Here is a 23,580-nt window from a genome sequence, read left to right on the forward strand (position 1 = left end):
TTTGCTTCCTGTATGCTGGGATTAAAGATGTATCACCATGCCTAGCCTTCTTGTTTGTTTTATAGACAGGGTCTCAACTGTGTAGCTCAGGCTGGCCTCAAATTTGGAGTAACCTTTTGCCTCAGCCTGCTGGCATCACAGGTATGAGCCAATCTGGCTTAACATTTTTTCTTTTCTTTTCCTTCTTTTTTCCTTTTGGTTTTTTGAAATAGGGTTTCTCTGTGTAACTCTGGCTGTCCTGGAACTCACTATGTAGACCAAGCTGGCCTCAAACCCAGAGATCTGCCTGCCTCTGCCTCCCGGGTGCTGGGATTAAAAAGGTGTGCGCCACCTTTACCTGGCTGAGAATTGAAACCGAATTCTTGGAAGAGCAACAAGAGCTCATGCCTGCTGAGCTATCTCCCATTTACTATTTCTCACATTTATAAATCCTACATTTAATATTTCAAATGACAGGATTTTAGGCTTTTGCTGCTAGGAGGAACTGGGTCCACCCTCTTGCCTGTGATTTACATAATCTTACCGGGATAAACTGCTCCAGTCGGCCTTGGGGAAAGATGCCATAGAGTTTTGGCCCAAGTGACCTCTCTGCAAGAATGGCAAACATAACACTCTCCAGAACCATCGCCTCGGCCCCCTAGAACAGGTGTGAACAGAGCAGGTGTTAGTGTTTTCCTAGGCAGAAAGGGCTTTCTCGGGAGCAGGTTCCTCCAGGCCTCTAGGCCACTCTTTGGCATGGCATGGACAATGATTCTCAGCCCCGCCACACACACTCTCTCCTCTCCCCCCCCAACTTGTACAGGATCTAGCTCACAGCATTTTATATATAGAGATGTTTAAAATTTAATTTAGGTCACTAGTTCCAAAAATACAATTTTCCCTCCAAGTAAAGTTAAGAAGAAAAAGTTTTATAACCCAATGTTACACATTAATATTCTGTAAAAAATACTTTAAGACAAAAATTTGGTATCCTACTAAAAAAGCTGTGTTAACACTTTTTGTTTGCTTGTTTTGAGAAAATCTCAGATAGCCCAGACTGGCCATGAACTACCTATGTAGCAGATGATTCTCCTGCCTCTGCTGGGATTACAGGCATGTGCCACCATGCTCACTTTATTTTGTTACAGGGGACCCAACCCAGGACTTCTTACATGCTATGTAAGAACTCTACCAAGTGGAACTATATCCCCAGCCTCAACCTGTGCACAGTCCTAAATGTCTGTGGCTATTCCTATGCTTTTAGCATGTGAACAATATCTTTGGGAGACAGTGGGTTATCTGCTAGCATAAGTCCTTTCTCATGTCAAACAATGCTTCCCAAAACAAGTTACTTTACAGTTACAAGCTGGCTTAAGGGCCTCTTTTATTGTTAAGGGCCACTGCTTTTACTGTGTCTATTTATTTTTTACTATTATTTATTACTATTTTACTATTATTTATTACTCAACCTAACTTTTTAAGTCTCACCCTTGGCCTCTCAAAGACACCACCCTCCATTCTAATGAAGATGACCTGATTCTCCATTGAGTGTCAAGTGCACCTGAATGCTCCAAAGGTCTCCTGCCTAGTCTGTGGGTGCCAGGTTTTGAGTTTCAATTCTAACGACTATGCTAAATTCTCTATAAAGCTGCTATGCTCTTTAGATTTATTTACTTTGTATGTATGAGTGTTTCTATGCATAAATATATGTGCACAATGTGCATGGCCTGCTGCCTGAGGAAGTCAAAAGGCACTGGATCTGGCACTCCACTGGAAGTGGAGTTTTGGATGGTTGTGAGCCACTGAATAGATACTAGGAAGCGAACCTGGGTCCTCTGCAAGAGAAACAAATGCTCTTAACCACTGAGGCATCTCTCCAGCCTCCTCCCTCCATTTTCTATCTTTAGTCATGGCTGTATAATAATTATGACTCAAAACTCATGCTTTTTTCCCAGTTGACAGTCACTCCCAAAACAGAAAATCAGGGCATGTGAGTTGTCATTTGTTAGAATGCTAGGGTGAAAGGGACCTTGACACTCACAAATAACATTACCCATTTATTCTCAGGTTCTAGTTCAGATTCCAGTACATTTCAAAAACTATTTTCTATCTGCAGGCACTTACATTTCATGGAGTTCTTTCCCTCCTACTACCTTATTTATGGGGTCTGGAGCTCAAACTCAGGTGGCCAGACCTGTGTGCTAGTGCCTCTGCCCACTGAGTATCTCATTTGGCCCCAATTCCACACCAATAGGTGTGTCGCTCATTCTAAAAACACAACTGTTCTTCTTCCCAGCTCTCAGGTGATTCTGATCACCCTTTGTTAAGAAATGTGCTGTGGCCGGGCGGTGTTGGCACACGCCTTTAATCCCAGTACTCGGGAGGCAGAGGCAGGCGGATCTTTGTGAGTTTGAGGCCAGCCTGGTCTACAGAGCAAGGTCCAGGAAAGGCGCAAAGCTACACAGAGAAACCCTGTCTCGAAAAACCCAAAAAAAAAAAATGATCCCAGAAAAACATGCTTACAGCATTCATAATACAAAACTCAGGGGGGTTGGGGATTTAGCTCAGTGGTAGAGCACTTGCCTAGCAAGTGTAAGATGCTAGGCTTGGTCCTCAATTCCAAAGGTTTTTTTTGTTTTGTTTTGTTTTGTTTTAAACAAAGGCAAAAACTGAACTCAGAATCTGAGGTCAAGCTCATTGGACAATGGTAGAATGCTATAGCTAGTAAGACAAAAGAAAGAAAAGCTGTTTCCAAAGGTGTCAAAGTACACAAAGTCATAAGTCAGTCACTTCCCTGGTGTGTAAACAAGTGCTTGTTCCCAATTCCCCACAATTAGAGCTTAACTATAATCTTGTATAATCCCTGTATTAGTCTAATTATATCTTTTGAGGTTCAGTCTGAATTTACTAATTTCAAGTGTATTTGAAAATATACATATATTAACTTGATCAGATTAAGGAATTAGGTATTACATGGACTTATATCTTTTTGATAACACCAAATACCTCTGTTTAGCAGATGAAATATTTTCATTGCTCATCTGACCCTCTTAACACATTGGCTTAGGAGGCATAGTCACTGCAGCCCTGTCTGACCTGAAGCCCGATACTGCAGAGACTCTCAGGGGAGCTCAAGCGAAGGCCCTCAAGGTGTCCTCTGCTGTAGTCCTCTCCCCTGTGGGCTGGGAGCAGTCTCCTCGGCGCCGCCTACAGTGGAAACTGCAAAAGCAAGCAGAGCCTGACCATAACTGAACACGAGGATCCTGGGTAAGTTCTAGAGCAGGCAATCTAGCAGGTACAGCTCCTTGTAGCTATATGCCATCTGTAGAACTCCCCCCGACACCTCCACTTTCTAACTTCCAATCTAATCTTCTTTGTTATGATTAAAATTTGTTTTCCAACCATCCACACTGCAGAGGGACTAAAATGATCACGAGGGTTGAAAGTCTTACGTAGCAGACTGATCTTGAACTGGTTATTAGCTAACCTGAACTTCTGATCTTCCTTCCTCTATTTCCTTAATCCTGGGATTAAAAGTGTGAACCATCATACCCAGTTTATGAATGCTTGCACATGGAATCCAGGGCTTTGTACATGCTGGGCAAGCACTTTATCAACTTTAAAAAAAAAATTAGAGAGAGAGAGAGAGAATGTGAGCTTGCACATGTGTGGCTGCCCACATGCCACAATATGGAGATCAGGAGACGACTTCCAGGAGTTGGTTTTCTCTTTCCACTTGGGCACTGGAGGCTGAACTCAGGTCATTAGGCTTAGTAGTAAGTTGCCTTTATTCCCTGAGCATTCTTACCAGCCTTTCCTGGTTGGTTTATGAGACAAAATCTTTCCATGATTGTTCAGGCTACTCTTAAACTCCCAATCCCCCTGTATCAACTTCTCCAGTCCTTGACTGCAGGCAGCAATACAATACCTGGTCTCATGTGTAGATTTAAAGTTCAGCGAGTTTAGCACCTGTGTATGTGTGTGACAGCACTGTCGCTGGGACCTGAATTAGAATTCTGTCTAGACTCCTGCAGAGCCCATCAGCATAAACATAGAAATGGTGCCAAGACAGAGACATAAGCACTTCTAAGCCCCTGATGGTTTTCCCTGGTGGCGTCTTGAAGCAAGTGAGCAGTGAACAGAACCAGGGCTTGATCCACAGCCCACCCCTCCACACAGCCATCTGGGTCAGCCACAGGCTAGTGCTACTTTTTGGAGAAATCAATGCCTCAACTATTTACTTTGGTTTCAGAAAAAAAAAAAAATTCATTCATTCATTAAAAACATAAAATGTGGCCAGGCAGTGGTGGCACACACTTTTAATCTCAGCAGGTGGATCTCAGGAGGCAGAGGCAGGTGGATCTCTTAGAGTTCGAGACCAGCCTGGTCTACAAAGCTGATTCGAGGACAGCCAGAACTGTTACACTGAGAAACCTTGTCTTGAAAAACCATACACAAAACAAACAAACAAACACCAGAAAAAATTTGGTATATATCTAGTGCTAAGTGTCAAGGAATCAAAGAATAAGCCCCATCAGGCCTCATCTGTACAAAACCACAGAGAGAAATAGGAAATGACTAAAGTCAAAGCCATGAAGGGACACAAGGCTGGAAAGACAGGTTATGAAAGGGCAAGGATTTCCAAAGAGACAACACTGAACTGACCCAGGACCCAAGAGTGCAGGGTACAAATAAGCTATGAGCTGTTCTGATGGAGGAAGTCTGGGGCAGGGAAGGAAGTGTGAGGCAGTGTGGCTGTAGCTAGAATAGGGCAACCAACCAGGCCAGAAAGGACCATGTTAAGTAACATACACTGAAAGTTCATGCACTGAGCAAACTCCCAGAGCAAAAGAAAAACTGGCCTGTTCCTGAGAACTCCCACACTACAGCAATGGCCTTGCAGCAATCGGGTAAGTAAGAGTCCCTAAGGCTCAGGAAACATCAAGGAGAGGAGGTAGAAAGAGTATAATGCCAGGTGGTGAGTAGGAACGTCGTCAAAAAATGTGTTTGTGACATAACATGGCTGTTGCACTCATGAGTTCACGCGCAGCTGTGTTCACCTACAAAAGGCCTGCACAAGATCAAGCCAGTCAACATTCCAGTCCAGGGGGAGGGGCTTACAAGATCCCACTCTCAGCTGAGGGGTTGTTAGCAGTTACTAGCAGTTAATGGTTCCTGGGGAAGGGAGAGTCAATTTTGTCCAAGTGTTGAGCCCTGCCTGGTTCCCCATGCTCTAATGGATGGCCCACATCCAAGTGCATGAAGTCGGTACTAACTGGACTCAAGAGGACAAGAAGGTGGAAAGAGGACATAGGTGGGGTCTGGAGGAGTAGAAGGGGAATAAAGGGTTAACATAATTGAGATACATTATATAGGGAATGGAGCACTTGTTGCTCTTGTACGAGACCTTGGTTTGATTCCCAGAACCCACATGATAGCTCACAATCATCTTTAACTCTAGTTACAGAGAATTCGACACCCTCTCTTGACTTCTGAGGGCACAAGGCACACACACAGGGCACATGCACATAATACATGCAAGCATAGACATAAATTTGAAAAATTTTTTGAAGATACATCATATACATGCATGAAATTATAAAGGAGTAAAAAATACTTTTTTTTATATTAGTATTTACAGGAGGCAGAAGCACACTGATCTCTATGAGTTAGAGGCCTGAACTACAGAGGGAGTTCCAAGACAGCCAGAGCTGTTACACAGAAAAACTCCGTCTCAAAAAAAAAAAACCAACCGCCACCCCCTAAAAAATAGCATTTACCCAGCAATACACACAACTGAACATTACACCTATCAACACTCATTCTCACAACTGTACAATGCTCCCTTATATTTTCTATCCATCTCATTTAAAAAGCAAGCTGGGTGCAACATGCACACCCTAGTCCTCTGCTAGACTAAGAGCCTAGACAACACACCAAAATGTTGTCTACTAAAAAGCCCAAAGAAGGGGCTGGAGAGATGGCTCAGAGGTTAAGAGCACTGGCTATTCTTCCAGAGGTCCTGAGTTCAATTCCCAGCAACTACATGGTGGCTCATAACCATCTACAATGAGATCTGGTGCCCTCTTCTGGTATGCAGGCAAACATGCAGGCAGAAACATTGTATAGATAATAAATAAAATCTTTAAAAAAAAAAAAAAAAAAAAAAGCCCAAAGAACCAAAAGCTCTAACATTTCCTATTACCTACCACTTGCAAACCACTGACTCAAAGCTGGGCAGTGGAAGGAAGAGAATGGAAAAGAGGAGGTAAAATGGCTGCCTTTGTGGAAGGAGGAGCTACAGATGCTGCTGAGGGTCAAACAGGACCCTCAGGAAAAAAAATTGGAAAGCCAAGTGGCCACTGGACTTCACAATGTAGTTGCTGGTGATAAAAACAAGAGCTTCAGAGGAATGATGGGGACAAGTATTAGATAGGAAAGGGTGAACAGAAGAGAGAGATACCTAGATGAGGCATGGAAACAAATTAAGACTTTTCATTATATCTATAAAATTTCACTTCTGTAGGGAGAACCCAGTTGGTCAAATGCTTACCATGCATGCATGACACTCTAAGTTGGTCCCCAGAACTTAGATGAAAAAGCCAGGTATGGTGGTGTGCACTTGCTATCATGTCTTGTAAGCATTCTATCACTAGGTTATAGCCCCACCCTGCTTTTTCCTCTAATTTTTTTTTATTTATTAGATGGGCAGTGGTGGCGCATGCCTTTAATCCCAGCACTAAGTCGGCAGAGGCAGGTGGATCTCTGAGTTTGAAGACAGCCTGGTCTGCAGAGTGAGTTCCAGGACAGCCAGGACTATTACATAGAGAAATCTTGTGTGTGTGTGGGTGGTGGTGGTGGTGGTGGTGGTGGTGGTGGTGGTGGTGGTGATTTTATTACCTATTAATATGTAGGTATTGTGCCTCTGTGTATGCCTGTGCCTATGTATGCCTACTGCCTGCAGATGCCAGAAAGGGGTGTCAGATCCTCTGGAGTTACAGCTGATTGTGAGCTACCATGTGGGTGATGGGAAGCAAACTTTAGGTCCTCTGTAGCCAGTGCTCTTAACCTCTGAGTCATCTCTCCAGCCCTTCTGCTTTTTCACCTTTTATTGTGAAGCAGGATCTCACTAAATTGCCCAGGCTGGCCTTGAACTCTCTCTGTAGGCCAACTTGTGATTCTCCTGCCTCAGCCTTCCAAGTAGCTGAGACTCCAGGCCTGTGCTACCAGATCCATCTTCTGTTTGATTGAAATGGGGTCTACATAACCCTGGCCTTGAATTTATGATCTGCCTGAGCCCCTCAAGTGCTGGTGTTGCAGTCATATGCTGCCATTCCCACCTAGAGACAGGGAGGTCCTGAGTTCAAACCCTAGCACAAACAGAGGTGGGGGAAGTTTTAAGATTTTTAGATAAGATCTAACTCCACAGCCCAAGTTGACCTCAAACTCACAGTAATCTTTCTGTTTCAGCCTCCAAGTACTGAAATTACAGGAGTGAATCAGTTTTGTTTTGTTTTTTCCAGACAGAGTTTCTCTGTGTAGCTTTGGAGCCTGTCCTGGAGCTCACTCTGTAGCGCAGGCTGGCCTCATTGCACTGAGGTGGAAAGGACATCCAGAAGAGCACCTGGCTCCCTGTATGTAGAAGGAATGGAGGACAATGACAACAGGTTGAGAAGTGAAGCCGAAAGAACAAGAGGAGTGGAGGAGTGGACATGCTGAATGCAAGAGAAAGATTTCCTCACGGGGCAGCCAGTGGAAAAGACGGCATAGAATAGGGCTTGGAGTAGATGTCAGATGAGGGATGAGCAGCTGAAGAATGAGCTTCATACTGCATGCCTAGGGTGGGGACAGGAAAGCTGGAAGAGAAAATAGATATCTGAAACAGCCCTTAGAACCCAAAGGCAAACCCAAGGGTGAAGTTCAGCAGGCTGCCATACAGCAAGCACTCCTGAGGTGGAGCACCAGCTCTCCCAACTATGTGATTCTCTAGAGTTCCACAGCTCAGGGGCTGTGGATGCAGTACAATGCAAGCAAGCATTTGAGGTGCTTAGGTTCAGCATGGCAGGTGTTAAAGGTAAGCACAGAAGAGACAAGTGGAAGAAAGAACTGAGGATATATGGAGGAGAAGGTCTTAGAAGAACAGTTGGGTGATCAGGAGTGCTGATGGAGTAAGAAGGTAGCAGCAATCTCTGGACTACAGATCTCCAAGAAGCCAAAGTAAGCTGGGAGGTTAGCAGAGGTGGACTGCTGAAGCCCTACACAACCAAGAGGGTCCTATCACCTTCTGGAGACAGTCAGGGCACACTTACTGGAGAGGACAGCAGAAGGAAAGACTGGAGAGTTCAGGAGGGATGCAGTGGAGAACAGAATATTATCTGGACCACAGAAAGATGCCAGAAGGAATGGACTCCAACAGGTTGTTGTAGAACCTTGACACAAGGAAGGCAAGAAGCAGACAGCCCAAAGACCAGGGTGAATGGGAGGGGAGGAATATGTGAGTCTTAGAGAGCTGGGATTTCTGTTGGTAAATGTTTGGATGCAAGATGGAAGAAGCAGAGAGAGCAGCCCCACCTGTGAGCGGCTGGACAGAAAACGTCCTCCTTTACAGAGGGCATGAGGGAAAGTCCTGTGGGACCTGAGCAATAGTCAGAAGAGGACAATTATTTTTGCATTTATGTATGCATGTGTTTCTATGTGTGTGCATGCACATGTGGAGGTCAGAGGACAATTTGTGGGAGTTGGTTCTCGCCTTCTACCATGTGGGTTCTGGGGACAGAACATAGGTGGCCAGACTTGACAACAAGCACCTTTACCTGCTGTTATCTCACCAAGGAGGGGAGATGTTAAAGGGACTCAATGAGGAATGGAAACCAACTCCTTCATACTCAGTAACCAACTGTGTGCACACCGATCCCCAAAGATCACAGGTAAAGTCAGATTCCCTGAGGAGCAGACCCTGAGAAGGAAGGAGAGTGGCAGCTGTGACTGTCTTTGAGGATGGCATTTGAAACCCAAGGGAGGAATGAACAAGAATGTGGTGCCAGCAAGCAAAGCAGGGTACTGCTGGGATGAGGGGCTCTGCTACTGGGTTGCTACTACAGCTGCGACCTAACAGGGGAAGCAGGAAGCACCATCTCCCAGTTCAGAAGCTCCTAGGGGTGGCCAGCTGGCTATGTCACACTGACCATCTTATGCACACAAGAACCTCTTCCTATAAGCCTAAACACACAAGAGAATCTTCACAAGGTGCCCACTCTCCACTACTCCATACCTAGAGTCTCAAAGTTCCCTTGAATGCACATTTTTCAGAATCTGGGAAGAAGCCTTCCCAACCTGGCTACCATACCCAGAACAAGCACTGCCATTTCCTCAAAGGAAGAGTGCCAGTGAGACAACTAGGCAGTGATCTGCTTCCTAACGATGGTGCGGGAACATCTAGAAGTGGTGAGACACTGCCAGAGAAGCCAGGTGCTTCCACATCAGAGTATCAGAGATTATTTCCTAAGCCTGCATCTCTCAGCATCTCAAACACTGCTTAGAAATGGCCACCACAGTCAATTTGACTCCTTACCCTCAGGAGTCTGGAGGCCCCTTGTGGCTCAGCCTCAGTGAACTGGCTCCAACTGGTCCAAAGGCATTCTTTTGAGAAAGATCAAAGATCAGAAGTCTCCATGGATAGAGACCAAGCCTGCCAACCACAATTTGGAGAGGCTGGACACCACCAGTTTACAGCTCATGCAGATGAGAATGGACTCAATTACTTACTTGAAATTCATTTTCATTCTGAGCTTGTTCGGATCCCTCTTTATTACAGGACCTCTATGAATGAGAAAAAGCAAACACTTCCGGTGAGATGGAGCACACTGAGCAGACACTAACTTTGCAACCACAGAATGGGTGTTCACAAAACACCTCAGCTCTTTAACAAGGGCTTTTTGGCCCCCCAGGTGACCGGCGTAGTCTAAAGGCACCAGCAGTCTCCAGCACTTGTACCAACACCTTCAAAGTGCTTCATCTTTCTACAAGGAAAGGGATGTGCTGCTGGTGACCATCCCCATGTACCTTTCACAATTTCATTATTAGAGGAAAGTCACTAGAGAGTGCTCCCTTCTAATGGAGCCTTCTAAAGCTCTGCCTGAATTAGCTATGTGGTTCTCTCAAGGGAACCTGCAAAACAGGAATGTCAACATGCCTTTGGAGGGCTGCAGGCAGACAATGTGGACAGAGAGGAAAACACTAAGCAGGCAGAAAGTTAGTGTGAGCTCTGCACACCTGCCACCAGCTCTTCACTCCAACCAGTGCAAGTTCAATCTCAACTGTTCCTCTAGCAAACAGAGGACTGCATGGAACAAAACCCTAGGATTATCTGATAACTGATATATTAGGAGCTACTTTTACATCACTTTCCTCTTGAAATTGAAAATTACTGGCAACCAAGCTTCTAACAATAACAAAATACTGGACCATTGACCGGCATAGAGCCTGGGCTACTTCTTACAGGTCACATATTTTCAAGCCACCCCCACCCCGAGTGCTTTAAAACCGAAACACTGTCCTTTGGTAAGGGTAAGGGAAAAAATAAAACCAGAAATTTAAGGGTTATGTCAAAATTGTACACTCAGCTGCCTTCAAAACTGTTATGTTACAATTACATCAGGTTTACTTGAGCCAAACTCAAAAGGAATCCTGTAAAGGAAACCTCTGTAAAAGAATTTTAAGCTAACAGATTCTTGAACATCCCATAAAAAACATACCTTGCCATTCCACAGCTTTATCAAAAACACCTGTACCAAGGGTGGAAAGTGTGGACAGGAAAAAAAAAACGCCACGTTAAGCAACACTGGCTACTCTAGCAGCATTCAAAACACCCTGTGATTTATAGCAACTGATCTCACCATCATATACCAAATAACATTCCACAGATATCTTAATGTGCTTGGTATAAAAAAGTACATTTCTTACTTCTTTATTAAAGCAGACAAAATAAACATCCATGTTCATAAAGCTACCTGCAAAAGGTTCCTACCGCTCGTATTCACACATATGCAATGGTAAACATAACATGCGGGTGAGTACATTTGAAAGAGGGCGGTCAGTACAAACAGGGTGTGACATTTTCATCTGTGTAATCTGCATTTCTCTGATGAACATCTAGATGTTACAGGTGAAATCCCGTTACAATGAGAGGACAAAAACAAAGTATAACAATAACCCCTGCTCTTTGCTGAGAGTTGACTCAAGTGTCAGAGAGTGTTACAGCTGCTCATACCCAACACTCTGGCACTGGCACCATTGCCTGACTCACACAGCAGTCTATCTCAAGGAATCTACAGGTTCCCAATGAATGAGGGGCTCCATTTTTTATTGTTAGTGTTCTTCCAAAGCACAAAGAAAATCCTGGTGCTTCTTGCTGGGGCTGGTATGGGCAAGCAAACACTGTGCTGTGCTGCACATGGCAAACGTCTTCAGGGAGTAACCTAGTGCCTGAAAGCTGACTAGCTGTCCATGCCCCCAAATGGGGGAACTGGCTGCTTGTGAATCAGGAGAACAAATTGAGCTAAATGTCTCTGTGCTTTTTTTTTTTTTTTTCCCTTCAAGGAAAGTTACAAATAAAACAAGTTCCTTGGTCTGATAATTACATAGTAATACTCTGTAGAAAGTCAGGACAAATAAGGAATTTGCACATCCTATGAAATTTGCTGTAACGGGATTTGACCTGTACAAAGCCCTAAATGACTATGGTTATTCCTATTCTGTTACTGCTCTAACTGTATCTTAGGGAGACAGTTAACAGGTTGTTAGCTAACAGAAGTCCTTTCCCTGTCTAATGGTGCTCTCCAAAACAAGTCACTTTACCTAAAAAGACAAACTAGCTTAGTCCCAGGACAAGTTTTTTAGCATGTTGTTACAAGAAGTGGACATAAATTCCATTGCTACTTTCCCACACTCACCCACCCCATCCCATTCCAAATGAAGCTATGATTTAACATAAGAGCACCATCGCAAAGGCAAGACGGACTTCTGCAGTCCCACGTTCTGTTTCCTCAGTACAAAATGAGCTGGAACCCAGGAGAAGGGACAGGAAACCTCAAAGCAGGAAGACAGATGGCCATGAAGTCATGAATTCTTAAGGCAGACACTTCTTCCGGTGTGTCAAGCAGACCTATTCTGTGTGAGACACCTACTCTGTGAAAGTCCCAAAGACTCTGTCCTAAAGACAGGAAGCAAATTAGGACTTTGACTCTGTAGTAATTTATATTAGTGGCATATTTTATTTAAGGCAAGGATTAAAATAAACTGTATAAACATTTAGCACAACTTTACATTTTCCTCCAACTAATTATAAAGTTGAAATTGTTTTTCAAGTTATAAAACAAAAATTTTAACAGTTATTTTACTATCTTGTGTGTGTCTGAGGTCAGAAAATACTCTTTGGAAGCTGAGTCTCTCCTTCCACTGTGGGTTCCAGAAACCGAACTCACGATGTCAGGTCAGCATGACATATGCTTACATTCACTGAGCTTTCTTGCTGGACATATTTAATATCTACTTATTTGTGGATTTTTTTGTTTTGTTTTGTTTTTGTTTTTCAAGACAGGGTTGCTCAGTGTGTTTTTAGTGCCTATTCTGGATCTTACCCTGTAGACCAGGCTGGCCTAGAACTCACAGAGATCCGCCTGGCTCTGCCTCCCGAGTGCTGGGATTAAAGGCATGCGCCACTACCGCCCAGCTTATTTGTGCTTTTAAGTTTTTTTTATTATTCTATATTTTTGTTTGTTTGTTTTTGTTTTTTTTTTTCCGAGACAGGGTTTCTTTGTGTAGCTTTGGAGCCTGTCCTGGAACTTGTTTTGTAGACCAGGCTGGCCTCGAGCTCACAGAGATCCTCCTGCATGCTGGAATTAAAGGAGTGCACCACCACCTCTAGGCCTATGTTTTTATTTTTAATTATGTGTATACATGTGTGTTGGAAAGTGGATTTGAACATGTGTGTGCAATGCCTGTTGAGGCCAGGTGTTGGGTGCCCTGGAAATGGAGTTACACTTGACTATGAGCCATCACCTAGGTGCTAGGAACTGAGCCTGGATCCTCTGCAAGTACAATAAGTGGTCTTAACCACTAAGCCGTCTCTCCTGTCCCTGCAAATATTATGTTTATTGATCTTGTTTAAATTTAAAATATAAATTCTGCCAGCTAAAGTGAGAGAATAGATTTTCACTTCATGTCCGTCTACTTTTAGAAATGTCTTGAAGGTAAGCAACACACTTGGAGTCAGTTTTCAAATGTTTCTTTTATCTAACACAAATCACACTTAAGGCTTTATGGTTTTGGTTGCCTTCTTTTTTAATTTTATTTTTCTTTTTTTTCCAGGGCAAATAGATTGATTGAAAAAAGATTTAAAAAAGTGATGATGAACTGTGGAGAGTGAGAGGGTTTCCAGGGAGCAACACCTTTGATTTTGTAGGTTAAGTGGGTTTTTGTTTGCTTGCTTGCTTGCTTGTTTTTTCCCCAAGGTTGGCAAATTCTCTTCCACTGAGCTAATCCTCAGCTTGGTTTTATATTTTAAATCAGACTATGAAAGTAGTAACTGTTCCTACTACCAAATATTGATCTTCAGAGCATTCTATCCCAGGGCCTTGATTAAAAAAAAAAAAAATGGAAAAGTGTGCAGCAGTTCATGCCTTTAATCCCTGTACTCAGGTGGATCTGAGTTCAAGGCCAGGCTGGTCTACATAGTGAGTTCCAGGTCAATCAGGGCTACTAAGCTTGCTACTGGCTATCTTTTTTTTTTGTTTTTTTTGTTTTTTGTTTTGTTTTTTTTGGTTTTTTTTGTTTTTCGAGACAGAGCTTCTCTGTGTAGCTTTGGAGCCTTTCTTGGAACTCACTCTATAGCTCAGGCTGGCCTCAAACTCACAGAGATCCGCCTGGCTCTGCCTCCTGAGTGCTGGGCTTAAAAGCTTAAAAGCACCACTGCCCGGCTCTACTGGTTACCTTTAGCTACTTTTTAGGGCTGGAGCTCAGTGGCAGAACCCTTATATAGGGGAGGCCTTGGGCTCAATCACCAGCACTCACATGCACACACGGTATCTATTTTTAGTTCCATACTAGAACAAGTTTCTGTCTCTAAGCTTACTGAAACCATCACATAAAACAAACTGACTTTATAGATTTAATTTTGGCCAGTTCTTAATAAGACTCCTCAAACAATTAATGAGGGAAATGGATTTAACTGAACTTTAACAACAGAGTTTATCTGTGAGTTGAAACATTGGTGTGCCCTGAGTCTGGGTTTGTGGATATAAATAAATTAGTGAAATGCATAGAGAAGGTGGTGTGAAGTGACAGGTAACTGTTTGGAACACTTACAATGTCTTCTTTTTTAAATTATGTGTGGGTATCTGCATGTATGCAGGTGTTCACAGGGGCCAGATGTCAGATCCCTTGGAGCTGGAGTTACAGGCAGTTGTGAGTAGCCACCATGGCCTCTTTTTAAACAAGTCTCTCTATAAAATATAAACTATAAACTGTAGCCTTTTTGTTTTTTTGGGTTTTGGTTTTTGGTTTTTCCAGACAGGGTTTCTCTGTGTAGCTTTGCGCCTTTCCTGGAACTCCTTTGTAGACCAGGCTAGCCTTGAACTCACAGAGATCCGCCTGCCTTTGCCTCCCAGTGCTGGAATTAAAGGCGTAAGCCACCACCGCCCGGCAACTGTAGCCCTTTAAAATGGCCTGGGACCTATGGAGGCTTAAGAATAGACAGCCTGTTTAGTCTGGAAAAACACCTAACACCCAATGCAGGACTAAGCAGAACCTGAGCATCTCCTGGTCTAGGCTCTACCAGGATCCCAAGAGAGAAGGGAGGAACTGCCTGAGTGCCAGAAGCCCTCATAGTGGCTTAGGCTTCATTGCTGTATAGCCCAGGCCTGGTTCTGAAGACTTACATTCTCCACCCCAGCTAGCCAACCACACTCAATTTTAAGTGACATACCTTTATTATTATTGTTGTTTTTTTCAATTGTTTTTGAGAGAGGATCTTACTATGTTCCTGGCTGGCCTGGAACTCAGAGATCTGCCTGCCTCTTGCTGCCTGAATGCTGAGATTAAAGGCCTTACACCATCATGCCTGGCAAGAGACATCTTTTTTTTTCTTTTTTTTTTGGTTTTTCGAGACAGGGTTTCTCTGTAGTTTTGGTGCCTGTCCTGGATCTCACTTTGGAGATCCGCCTGGCTCTGCCTCCCAAGTGCTGGGATTAAAGGCATGCGCCACCACCGCCCGGCTGGTAAGAGACATCTTAACATGGAAGGCAACACCTGTTGTGATCCCTGCTCAGTCCCTGCTACCAATTAATGCTATTGCTCCATCTCAGGTGAGGCTAGGAAAAACAAAAACAAAAACAAAAAAACCCAAACACAATAGTTGGGGAGCTCACAAAGCCATGTGACTCAACTAACATGTTTTTACTGTTTACTTGTTATTACTATGTCTATGCACATGTGTGTGTATGAATGTATAAGCTCACAATCCATGGTATCCCTGTGGCAGTCAGAAGACAATTTCTTTCCTTCCACCATGGATTCTAGGGATCAAATTCATTTCATGAAGCTTGTTGGGAAATGTTTTATCCACTGATCCACTTGCTAGCCCTTAGCATTTTATAGCATGTGTACTTCTCAGTATTATCATGGGTCATAGCCTTTCTCTTTCAATGGAGAAATAAAGAAAATAATTTTTTATTTATTTTTAATAAAATTTATTTATAAAGTACAAAACCTGTACTTTACAGAACAGGTTCTCAGTGCAATGGTTTAAAGTTCAGCTTATATAATTACCTCATGGAATCTAAACAAGTCATTTCTATGACCGTATCTTCTTATTATCTATCTTCCTCACATAGCTATCTTTAACTCAGGGTTTGCGTCTTTTCCAGTCAACGTGATGACTGACCTCAAACTTCTTGCATTTTCAACGTTTGCAAGCAACTTTTTTTCCAGGAGTCTCCTCTCTCCAGTCTGGCACACTTCCAGGTTGGGTGAGCACTGCTAGACTTCATAGCAGAACTGGAACCGTAGGGTAAGATGTTGAGGGTGAAGCAGAGTGACCCCACTCCCAACAGATATATGTGCATAGCGTGCTGCAGTTGAAAGAAGAACCCAAGTACTTCAACTGCATTCTCAAATTGAAGCCATGAATTTTGAAGATTACTAAATGTTTGTCATTTTCTACTGAGGAAACAGAAGATAGGGGTCTGGTTTGCCTTGGACAAAAAAAGCAAAAAGAAAAGGTGATATTTCAATATGTAACATTATGAAATCTTAAATCACTACACCTCTTTAAGCACAGCATAAACTGAAGCTGGTGCTACTTAACAATCATTACAATTTTCTTTTTAAAAAGCATTTCTTGAATCCAAAAACTAAAGAAAGAAATGAAAGCTGTAGAGAATGCTCCATCTTCAGAGATCTCATACTATACCGTGAATCGTGTCTGTCACCTGGAAACCAGAGTGCTCCAGGCACGATCGCATGGACAAGCCTGCAGCAGAGAACACATGCACACAGCTAAAGTGGTACATTACCCCCCACACCCTTCACTCCCCCAACATATTCCTTCCCAGAGAGCGGTGGGCTGTGGTATAGTCATCATTCAAGAGACCGGCTCTGCACTGGCTTTGTGCTATAATCCCAAACATTTACAACCAGCAAGACAAAAACACTTTGAATAGGCCAAAATTAGACACGTCAGTCTGTGGTTTATTTAGTTACCAAAAGGCACCAAAGCAGGTATTGAAAGACAATAGGTAGTGATTTGGCAACTCTATCTGGAGAGCATTAGCTAAGAAATGCTAGTCAGGACAAACGGGTGCCCATAATGGGACTGTGTTTCACTTCTCCTCAGAAACAGATAGAATTATACTGTTCTCAAAGCACGGGGATCTTTGTAAAGCCAAGTTACCCAAACAACTTGAACTCATAATGACATTAATGTAACAAAAAAAAGATGATGGTTCCCAGGCCTCAAAGCCAGGGCCTGGCTCTCCACCAGGCACCTCAGTGCTTAAGTCACTGCACAAAGTATGACCTCAATTCTTCACAGAAATATTCATGGGCAAGTGATTTCTCAGTAGCCAGTAGTTCTGTACTGATTACCTACGAGCTATTCTTTATTTTACTGCAGTTTAATTTTTAAACTGTAGTTAAGACAAAATAAGACATTTTTTTTTCTTCTGAATTCAAAAGGGACAAGTGTCCCAAATTGTAATCTTTGGATCATTGATACATATCTGCGTTGTGCCTTGATACCTTTAATTATATTATAGTTAGTATTCAAACAAACAGCAATATTAGCCTTCTGTTATTCAAAAAACAAACTAAAACATTTTTGCAGACAGTACTCGAAGGAGTTCTTTGGTGTGTTATAGATGCTCATGCCCAGGCTTTCCAGAGTGGAGGCCTGTCTTGCCATTCAGAGGACCTGGCTTAATATTTACTGTTCTAACACAACTTACACCACATGGACAACCCATACTGACATTTGTGTCTTCCACAATTATGATAAATAAACAAACTGTTATACTTGTTTCTATGCTAAAGGATGCTGCAGAGCTCAGGTTCCTTCCCAGTACCAGAAAGGAAAAACCCCAAGTTACACTGAGAGCTGGCTTCGGATGTCTATAAACTCTTCTACTAATTATACCGCCATCCAAAGTGGAAAAGCCTGAACCATTTACTTTTCAAATTTTCTGTTAAACTCCTTTAGTTCACAGTAATTTTATACTTGAGCTTCGTTTTCATCCCCTGTCCAACTGCTAAAACAGCCTCTCGTTTAAATGGAGTCGAGGCTACGTAGAAGCCGCTCCATTGTGCTGTCGTGGGAAGAACAGCCCAGTATGTTCGTGTTTGACAATTTCCTACAAATACTGTGCAGTATGCACCTTGTCTCATCTTGTGTTTCTATTTTCAAAAGCAAATATTCTCACCCTTCTTAAACATGGGACTTTTACATAAGCCCCTAAAACTCACACAGATCCTAAACAGAACCTGCAGGACACCATTGGGAAGTCTGCTTATGACTCATCTAATAAAGAATGAGGGGAATAAGAAGAGAGATGTTTTGGGGCAGGGGGACACTGTGGGCCTTAACCCAGTCAGAAGGTGTTACCTTGGCTTTCTGGTCCTAACCCTTAGATCTGCACCAAAGAGCAGCCACTTCACTGCCACTCCAGAAATAAAGGACATTAGAATCTCGAAACATCAGGAGAAATGAAAAAGCTAAGAAGCAGCTAGTTATTTTAAACCAAAGCATTTTTCAAATAGTTACTGATCAAAGAAGGAGCTTAAATATTTCCACTTAGTATCTGATTCTCAGAGGGAAGAAGCTCAAAATGTTTAAAACAAGAATAGGGAAAGGGAAAGAACATACTAAATTATATCAGTCCTACAATTAAGCAAAACATCAAAAAATTTCTGAAAAATATTAAGTCTATCATGTGCACTAGTCTTCGAGGAAGGAATAGGGTATGAACCCTTAAAGGCTACCATGGCATGTACAAAGCTGGCTGGGGAGACACCTTATTTATGTCTGGGCAAACACACAAAAGATGTTGGCTTCCCTGAGATAGAGATAAAAACAGAAAAATCTGAATCCTATTGTTATTAAAATTGTCCTTTAGTAAAGAGGTTTACTAACGCAATGGGATTTATTATTTACTAAAGTAATGACACTCCTATTTTCTCAGCTACATGTGTAAATGCAAATCCTGACAATTTACTATGAATGTTGGCAATGTTGTTATTGTGGTAACAACAAAGCCCTCACTGTGGACCTTAAGTATTTCCTTCAATGATAGCTCAACTCATTCCAAAAAGTTGTAATCTAAGAGCTCCAGAATTAAAAATAACAAAACAACAACAAAAAAATTGTAATTGTTGAAATATCTGCAAGGAATTAAAACCCAAGGTATATATAGCCTGGGACGGTGGAAGCTCCACTTTTCTGGGCTTGGCTCTTGTCTATGTGTTCCTCAGTCTCCTCCTCTCTACTCTCTCCTACTCCAGCCATTTTCAGCATCCCTGAGTTTGATTCCTCTCATTATGTTCTCATAGTATCCCCAATGGCCAACAGCTATTAATATCCAAAACTCCAGGCTGGCAGCAAGTATCACTGCTAGACCCCTACAGAGTTTGAGACACACACACCCCCCACTGCCCCCCCCCAAAAAAAAAAAAAAAGTTGTAATCTGAAGCTATAGGTTCATGATTCATTTAAACTTCAATGAAAAAACTACACTTAAGCTAATTTTATGGAAATAAAGGTTCCCATCTGTGAAACAAAAATGAATAACTTTTTTTCATCAAAAATTGGTTTAGTGTCTATTACATCATTTGTGAGATTATTTGGTATGTGTTTTTGTTTGTTTGTTTTTGTTTTCTGAGACAAGGTATCTCTGTGTCAAATAGCCCTAGCTATCCTAGAACAACTCACTATGTAATCCAGGCTGGCCTCGAACTCTGAGATCTGCCTGCCTCTACCAGGCCCCCAACCCTGAGCGTTGGGATTAAAGACATCTGCCACCATGCCGAGTAAGCAGTAGGTGCTTCTTTATCTGCTAAGAAACCACATGGACTTTTTGGCTCAGAGGTTGGCAAGGATAGTCTCCACCTCTTATAAGGGGATATGGCTTCAGGAATGGAAGATGATTTAACATTTTCCTGATTTAAAAAAATAACTGGATAAATGTACCAAATTCGAATGGTCTGTGTGTAAAACATTCTACTCTATTAGACAGTAAGAGTTAATTCTCCCTTAAATAGCTTTAACTAGTCTGCCTCTTAAATTTTTTTTTCTTGCATTCAATTTAGTGTGTAAGTTGTTGTTGCTTATGTGCCAAAGCACACATGGAGGTCAGAGGACACTCTTCAGTTCTTAGTTCTCTACTTCTCCCCATGGAGGTTCAGGGATTGAGCCTGAGTCACCAGGTTTGGACTAAGAACTAACAGTGAAGTCTTAACAGGGGAAAGGTGGCAGCTGACTTCTGCAAAATCACTCATTCGGTACCCAGTACATCCTAGAGTTCAGCTATCCAGTATACTAACCTCCAACTACATAGGACAGTATCAATTTGAATAGAATGTAAAAGTCAGGTCATCGGCCACATCTGCAGTGCCTGACATTCACATGTACTTGGGTGGTGACTATCGTACTAGACAAACTATCAAACACAGTTGTAGAGCACTACATGACTGCAGGCAGCATGGCTGGGCATGGCAGCTCTAGCCTATAATCCCAGCATTTAGGAGGCCAAGACAATAGCAGTGTTGTGAGTTTGAGGCCAGCCTGCTTGGGCTACAATATGGAGATCCTGTCTCAAAAAAGAAAATGAAAATTCTAGTGTAACACATGGAAGAACATACTTTGAGCATTTAAAATGCTTCTACTAGGGCTAGAGAGATGGCTCAGTGGTTAAGGGAATGAGTTGCTCTTCCAGAGGACATAGATTTGACTCCTAGCACCCACATGGCAGCTCACAACATGCCTGTAACTCGAGCTTCAGGGGATCCGCCACCCTCTTTGGTCTCTCTCCTTGGGGACTAGGCACACACATAGTGCACATACATGCAGGCAGTATGCCCATACACATATAATAGTTTAAAAAAAAAAGTGCTACTTAAGCTGTGTGTAGAAATGGCAGACTGAATAATCAAATTAGATTTAACATTAGTGATTTCAGCAGCTATTTATTAAAGTACTTTATTTATAAAAAGTACTGCTGAAATAGAAAACGCTAACAAAGATCAAGAATGAAACATCAGACTGTGATAATCAAAGGAAAAAAAATAAGACTTATTTATTAATTCACCAATTATTTCAAAACTATGCTTTAAAATGGTAGTCTGGAGCACATGCCTTTAATCCCAGCACTCAGGAGGGAGAGGCAGGCAGATCTCTGTAAGTTCCAGGACAGCCAGGGCTACACAGAGAAACCCCATCTTGAAAACCAATAACAAAATAATAATAATAATAATAATAATAATAATAATAATAATAATAATAATATAAAATAAGAAAAAGAAGAAGAAAGAAAAGGTAGTTTGGGGCTATAGAGACAACATAGAGGTTGAGAGCACTGGTGATCTTCTTGAGGATCAGAGTTCGATTCCCAGCACCTACATGGAAGCCCACAAAATTCTCTTAATTCCAGATCCAGGGGATGTGACACCTCCCTAGCCTCCAAGGGAAACAGGCACAAACATGGTACACAGACATAAATGCATACAGAGCACCGATACACAGAAAAATAGATTTTAAAAACAAAACAAAACAAAAAAAACCCTTTCAGTTTGCCAGTAGAACTGGGGATACATGCCTGTAATCAAATAACTCAGGAGGCAGAAACAGGAGTATCTAAAGTCTAAGGCCAGTCTGAACTAATATAGTGAGTTCCAGGCCATCATGGGCTAGAGTGAAACCCTGCCTCAAAAAACCAAAACAAATAAAATACAAAGATTATAGTCGGGCGGCGGCGGTGGTGGTGGTGGTGGTGGTGGTGGTGCACGCCTTGAATCCCAGCACTCGGGAGGCAGAGGCAGGCAGATCTTTGTGAGTTCGAGGCCAGCCTGGTCTATAGAGTGAGATCCAGGACAGGCATCAAAACTACACAGAGAAACCCTTTCTCGAAAAAACAAAAAACAAACAAAAAACCCACAAAGATTATGACTCTAACAAATCAAAGCTTTAGAGAACTCTGAGAAGTGTTAATAAATCCAACCATCCACCAACACTGAGGTCACAGTTAACTGTTAACTATAACATTCTCTAAAACTCTGAAACAATTCAAACAGCATGTTAATAATTGTACATACTTACAGTAAGAGCAGCTGCTCTTGCAGAGGACCTGAGTTAAATTCCCAGCACCTACACAGTAGCTCACAACCATTTGAAACTCCAGTCCTAGGAGCTCTGACACCCTCTTCTGGCCTCCACAGGCACTGCATGCACATGGTGCACAGACATACATACATGCAGGCAAACACTCTATGCATAAAATAATTTTTAAAGAAAAAATGTACATATAGAATAAAATATTGCTGATTCATCTAAAATGCCTTCCTCATGTTAGAATTTATCATCTAAGTCTGAGCTGAAAAGTTCAATGTAGAATCACAGTCAGGCCAATCTTAGGACTTCTCTAGAGTCCTAGTTTACTAATTAATATTAGATTAAAAAATAAGTAATACACTGTAAACAATAAGCCATGTGTGCAGCCCAAATAAAATAAAAGCAGTAAGTATCTTTAGTACATGTGTACAGCATTTAGGATCTCTTTGCAGCTATCTTAGAAAAGAGTGAAAATGTCAGTGGACCACCCTCTCCCAGGAGACCCCTGAACTCACCATCTTTAAAATCGCCCCATATAATCGCAAGAGCACTGTCCGAGGTTCATCGCCAACACTGGCTATGGAGTCTGGCAAAGAGCACTGGAACAGCATGTTACTGAGACCGCCCCTGTGAGATAAAACACAGAAGGAAAAGCTCAGCCACTCTTTCTGGTGAACACAGACATACTGTCAGATGATACACCTGTGCTCATCTGAGTCTTGGTGTATTCATTTGCTCAGGATATTTGAAAACACTGATGATGAACTCCCATTTTCAAACAAATTCCACAAGACCAATTACAAAAATCCTTAATCTGTTGTCTCTAGAGTCAGGACCATTTCCGCCTTTATGGACCTTAAAAGTAATAAGGACCAAGGAGAAAATTCCTCGGCACTAAGAATAGGAATGCTGATGCCTCACTGTAAGCCAGGATTTTTCTAGCCTACTATTTCCATTATATTGTCCTGATCACTATCAACATTTTCGAACAATTTTGTTGTTGTTGTTCATTGGTAGGGGGGTTGCCACCGAGTACATGTGGAAGTTAGAGGACAACCTGGTAAAATCCAGTTCTCTTCTTCTATGATATGGGTAGTCTCAGGAATCGCTCAAGTCAGTAGACTTGTAGGTAAGTGGCCTCACCCAGAATGCTCCTTGCCCTCTTGGGACAACCTTAAACTTCTCCAGGGCTTTTCACTTAGTGTGTGAGTCTAAGACCTATCCCTTTTATGCTAAGGTTAGTATAAATACCTCAACCTTTTTTTTTTTTTTTTTAACTTTTCAAGACAGGGTTTCTCTGTGTAACAATCCTAGCTGTCCTGGAAATCACTTTGTAGGCCAGGCTGGTCTCGAACTCATAGACATCCGCCTGCCCCTGCCTCCCAAGTGCTGGAATTAAAGGTGTGCGCCACCACCACCCAGCATAACTCAACCATTTTTAACTAAGTTTTTAAAAACAAATACCTACAACATGAACTTGTTTAAGGGGCTTTCAGGAGATGGCAATAACCTACAGCCACATTCAGCTCTCACTGCTAAACCCAAAAGCAAATTACAAGGCCCTTTAAACAGTAAACAGCCTTGGGGCATATCAACTGCCTGGGCTGAGACCCGAGACAGAAGAGAGGTCTTAAATGAAGAGATGACACAAAATTCTTTACTGTATGAGCCACAGATAGGAGGGACTTCAATTGCAGTGGACCTTTGTGGACCTTCAGAGTCCCAAATTC

The 23,580-nt window shown here is 42.4% G+C and overlaps 1 protein-coding gene across 4 annotated transcripts in view; it reads right to left on the minus strand.

Moving 5' to 3' along the window:
* The window catches only part of Chka (choline kinase alpha), a 49,347-nt gene that overhangs the window by 10,931 nt on the left and 14,836 nt on the right, over positions 1 to 23,580 (minus strand). For 2 of the 4 annotated variants that reach the window (XM_059263594.1, XM_059263611.1), the window contains exons 2-4: positions 22,366 to 22,477; positions 9,745 to 9,798; positions 524 to 637 (exon numbers count right to left, since the gene is read on the minus strand). In XM_059263594.1, coding sequence (XP_059119577.1) covers positions 524 to 637; positions 9,745 to 9,798; positions 22,366 to 22,477 — 280 coding nt within the window. Of the gene's footprint in view, positions 1 to 523; positions 638 to 9,744; positions 9,799 to 10,733; positions 10,764 to 22,365; positions 22,478 to 23,580 lie in introns of all 4 variants that reach the window. The other 2 variants (XM_059263619.1, XM_059263603.1) reach the window with 2 other exon arrangements.

Source organism: Peromyscus eremicus, chromosome 1 (assembly GCF_949786415.1).
Source record: "Peromyscus eremicus chromosome 1, PerEre_H2_v1, whole genome shotgun sequence".
In the NCBI taxonomy this organism is placed as follows: domain Eukaryota; kingdom Metazoa; phylum Chordata; class Mammalia; order Rodentia; family Cricetidae; genus Peromyscus; species Peromyscus eremicus.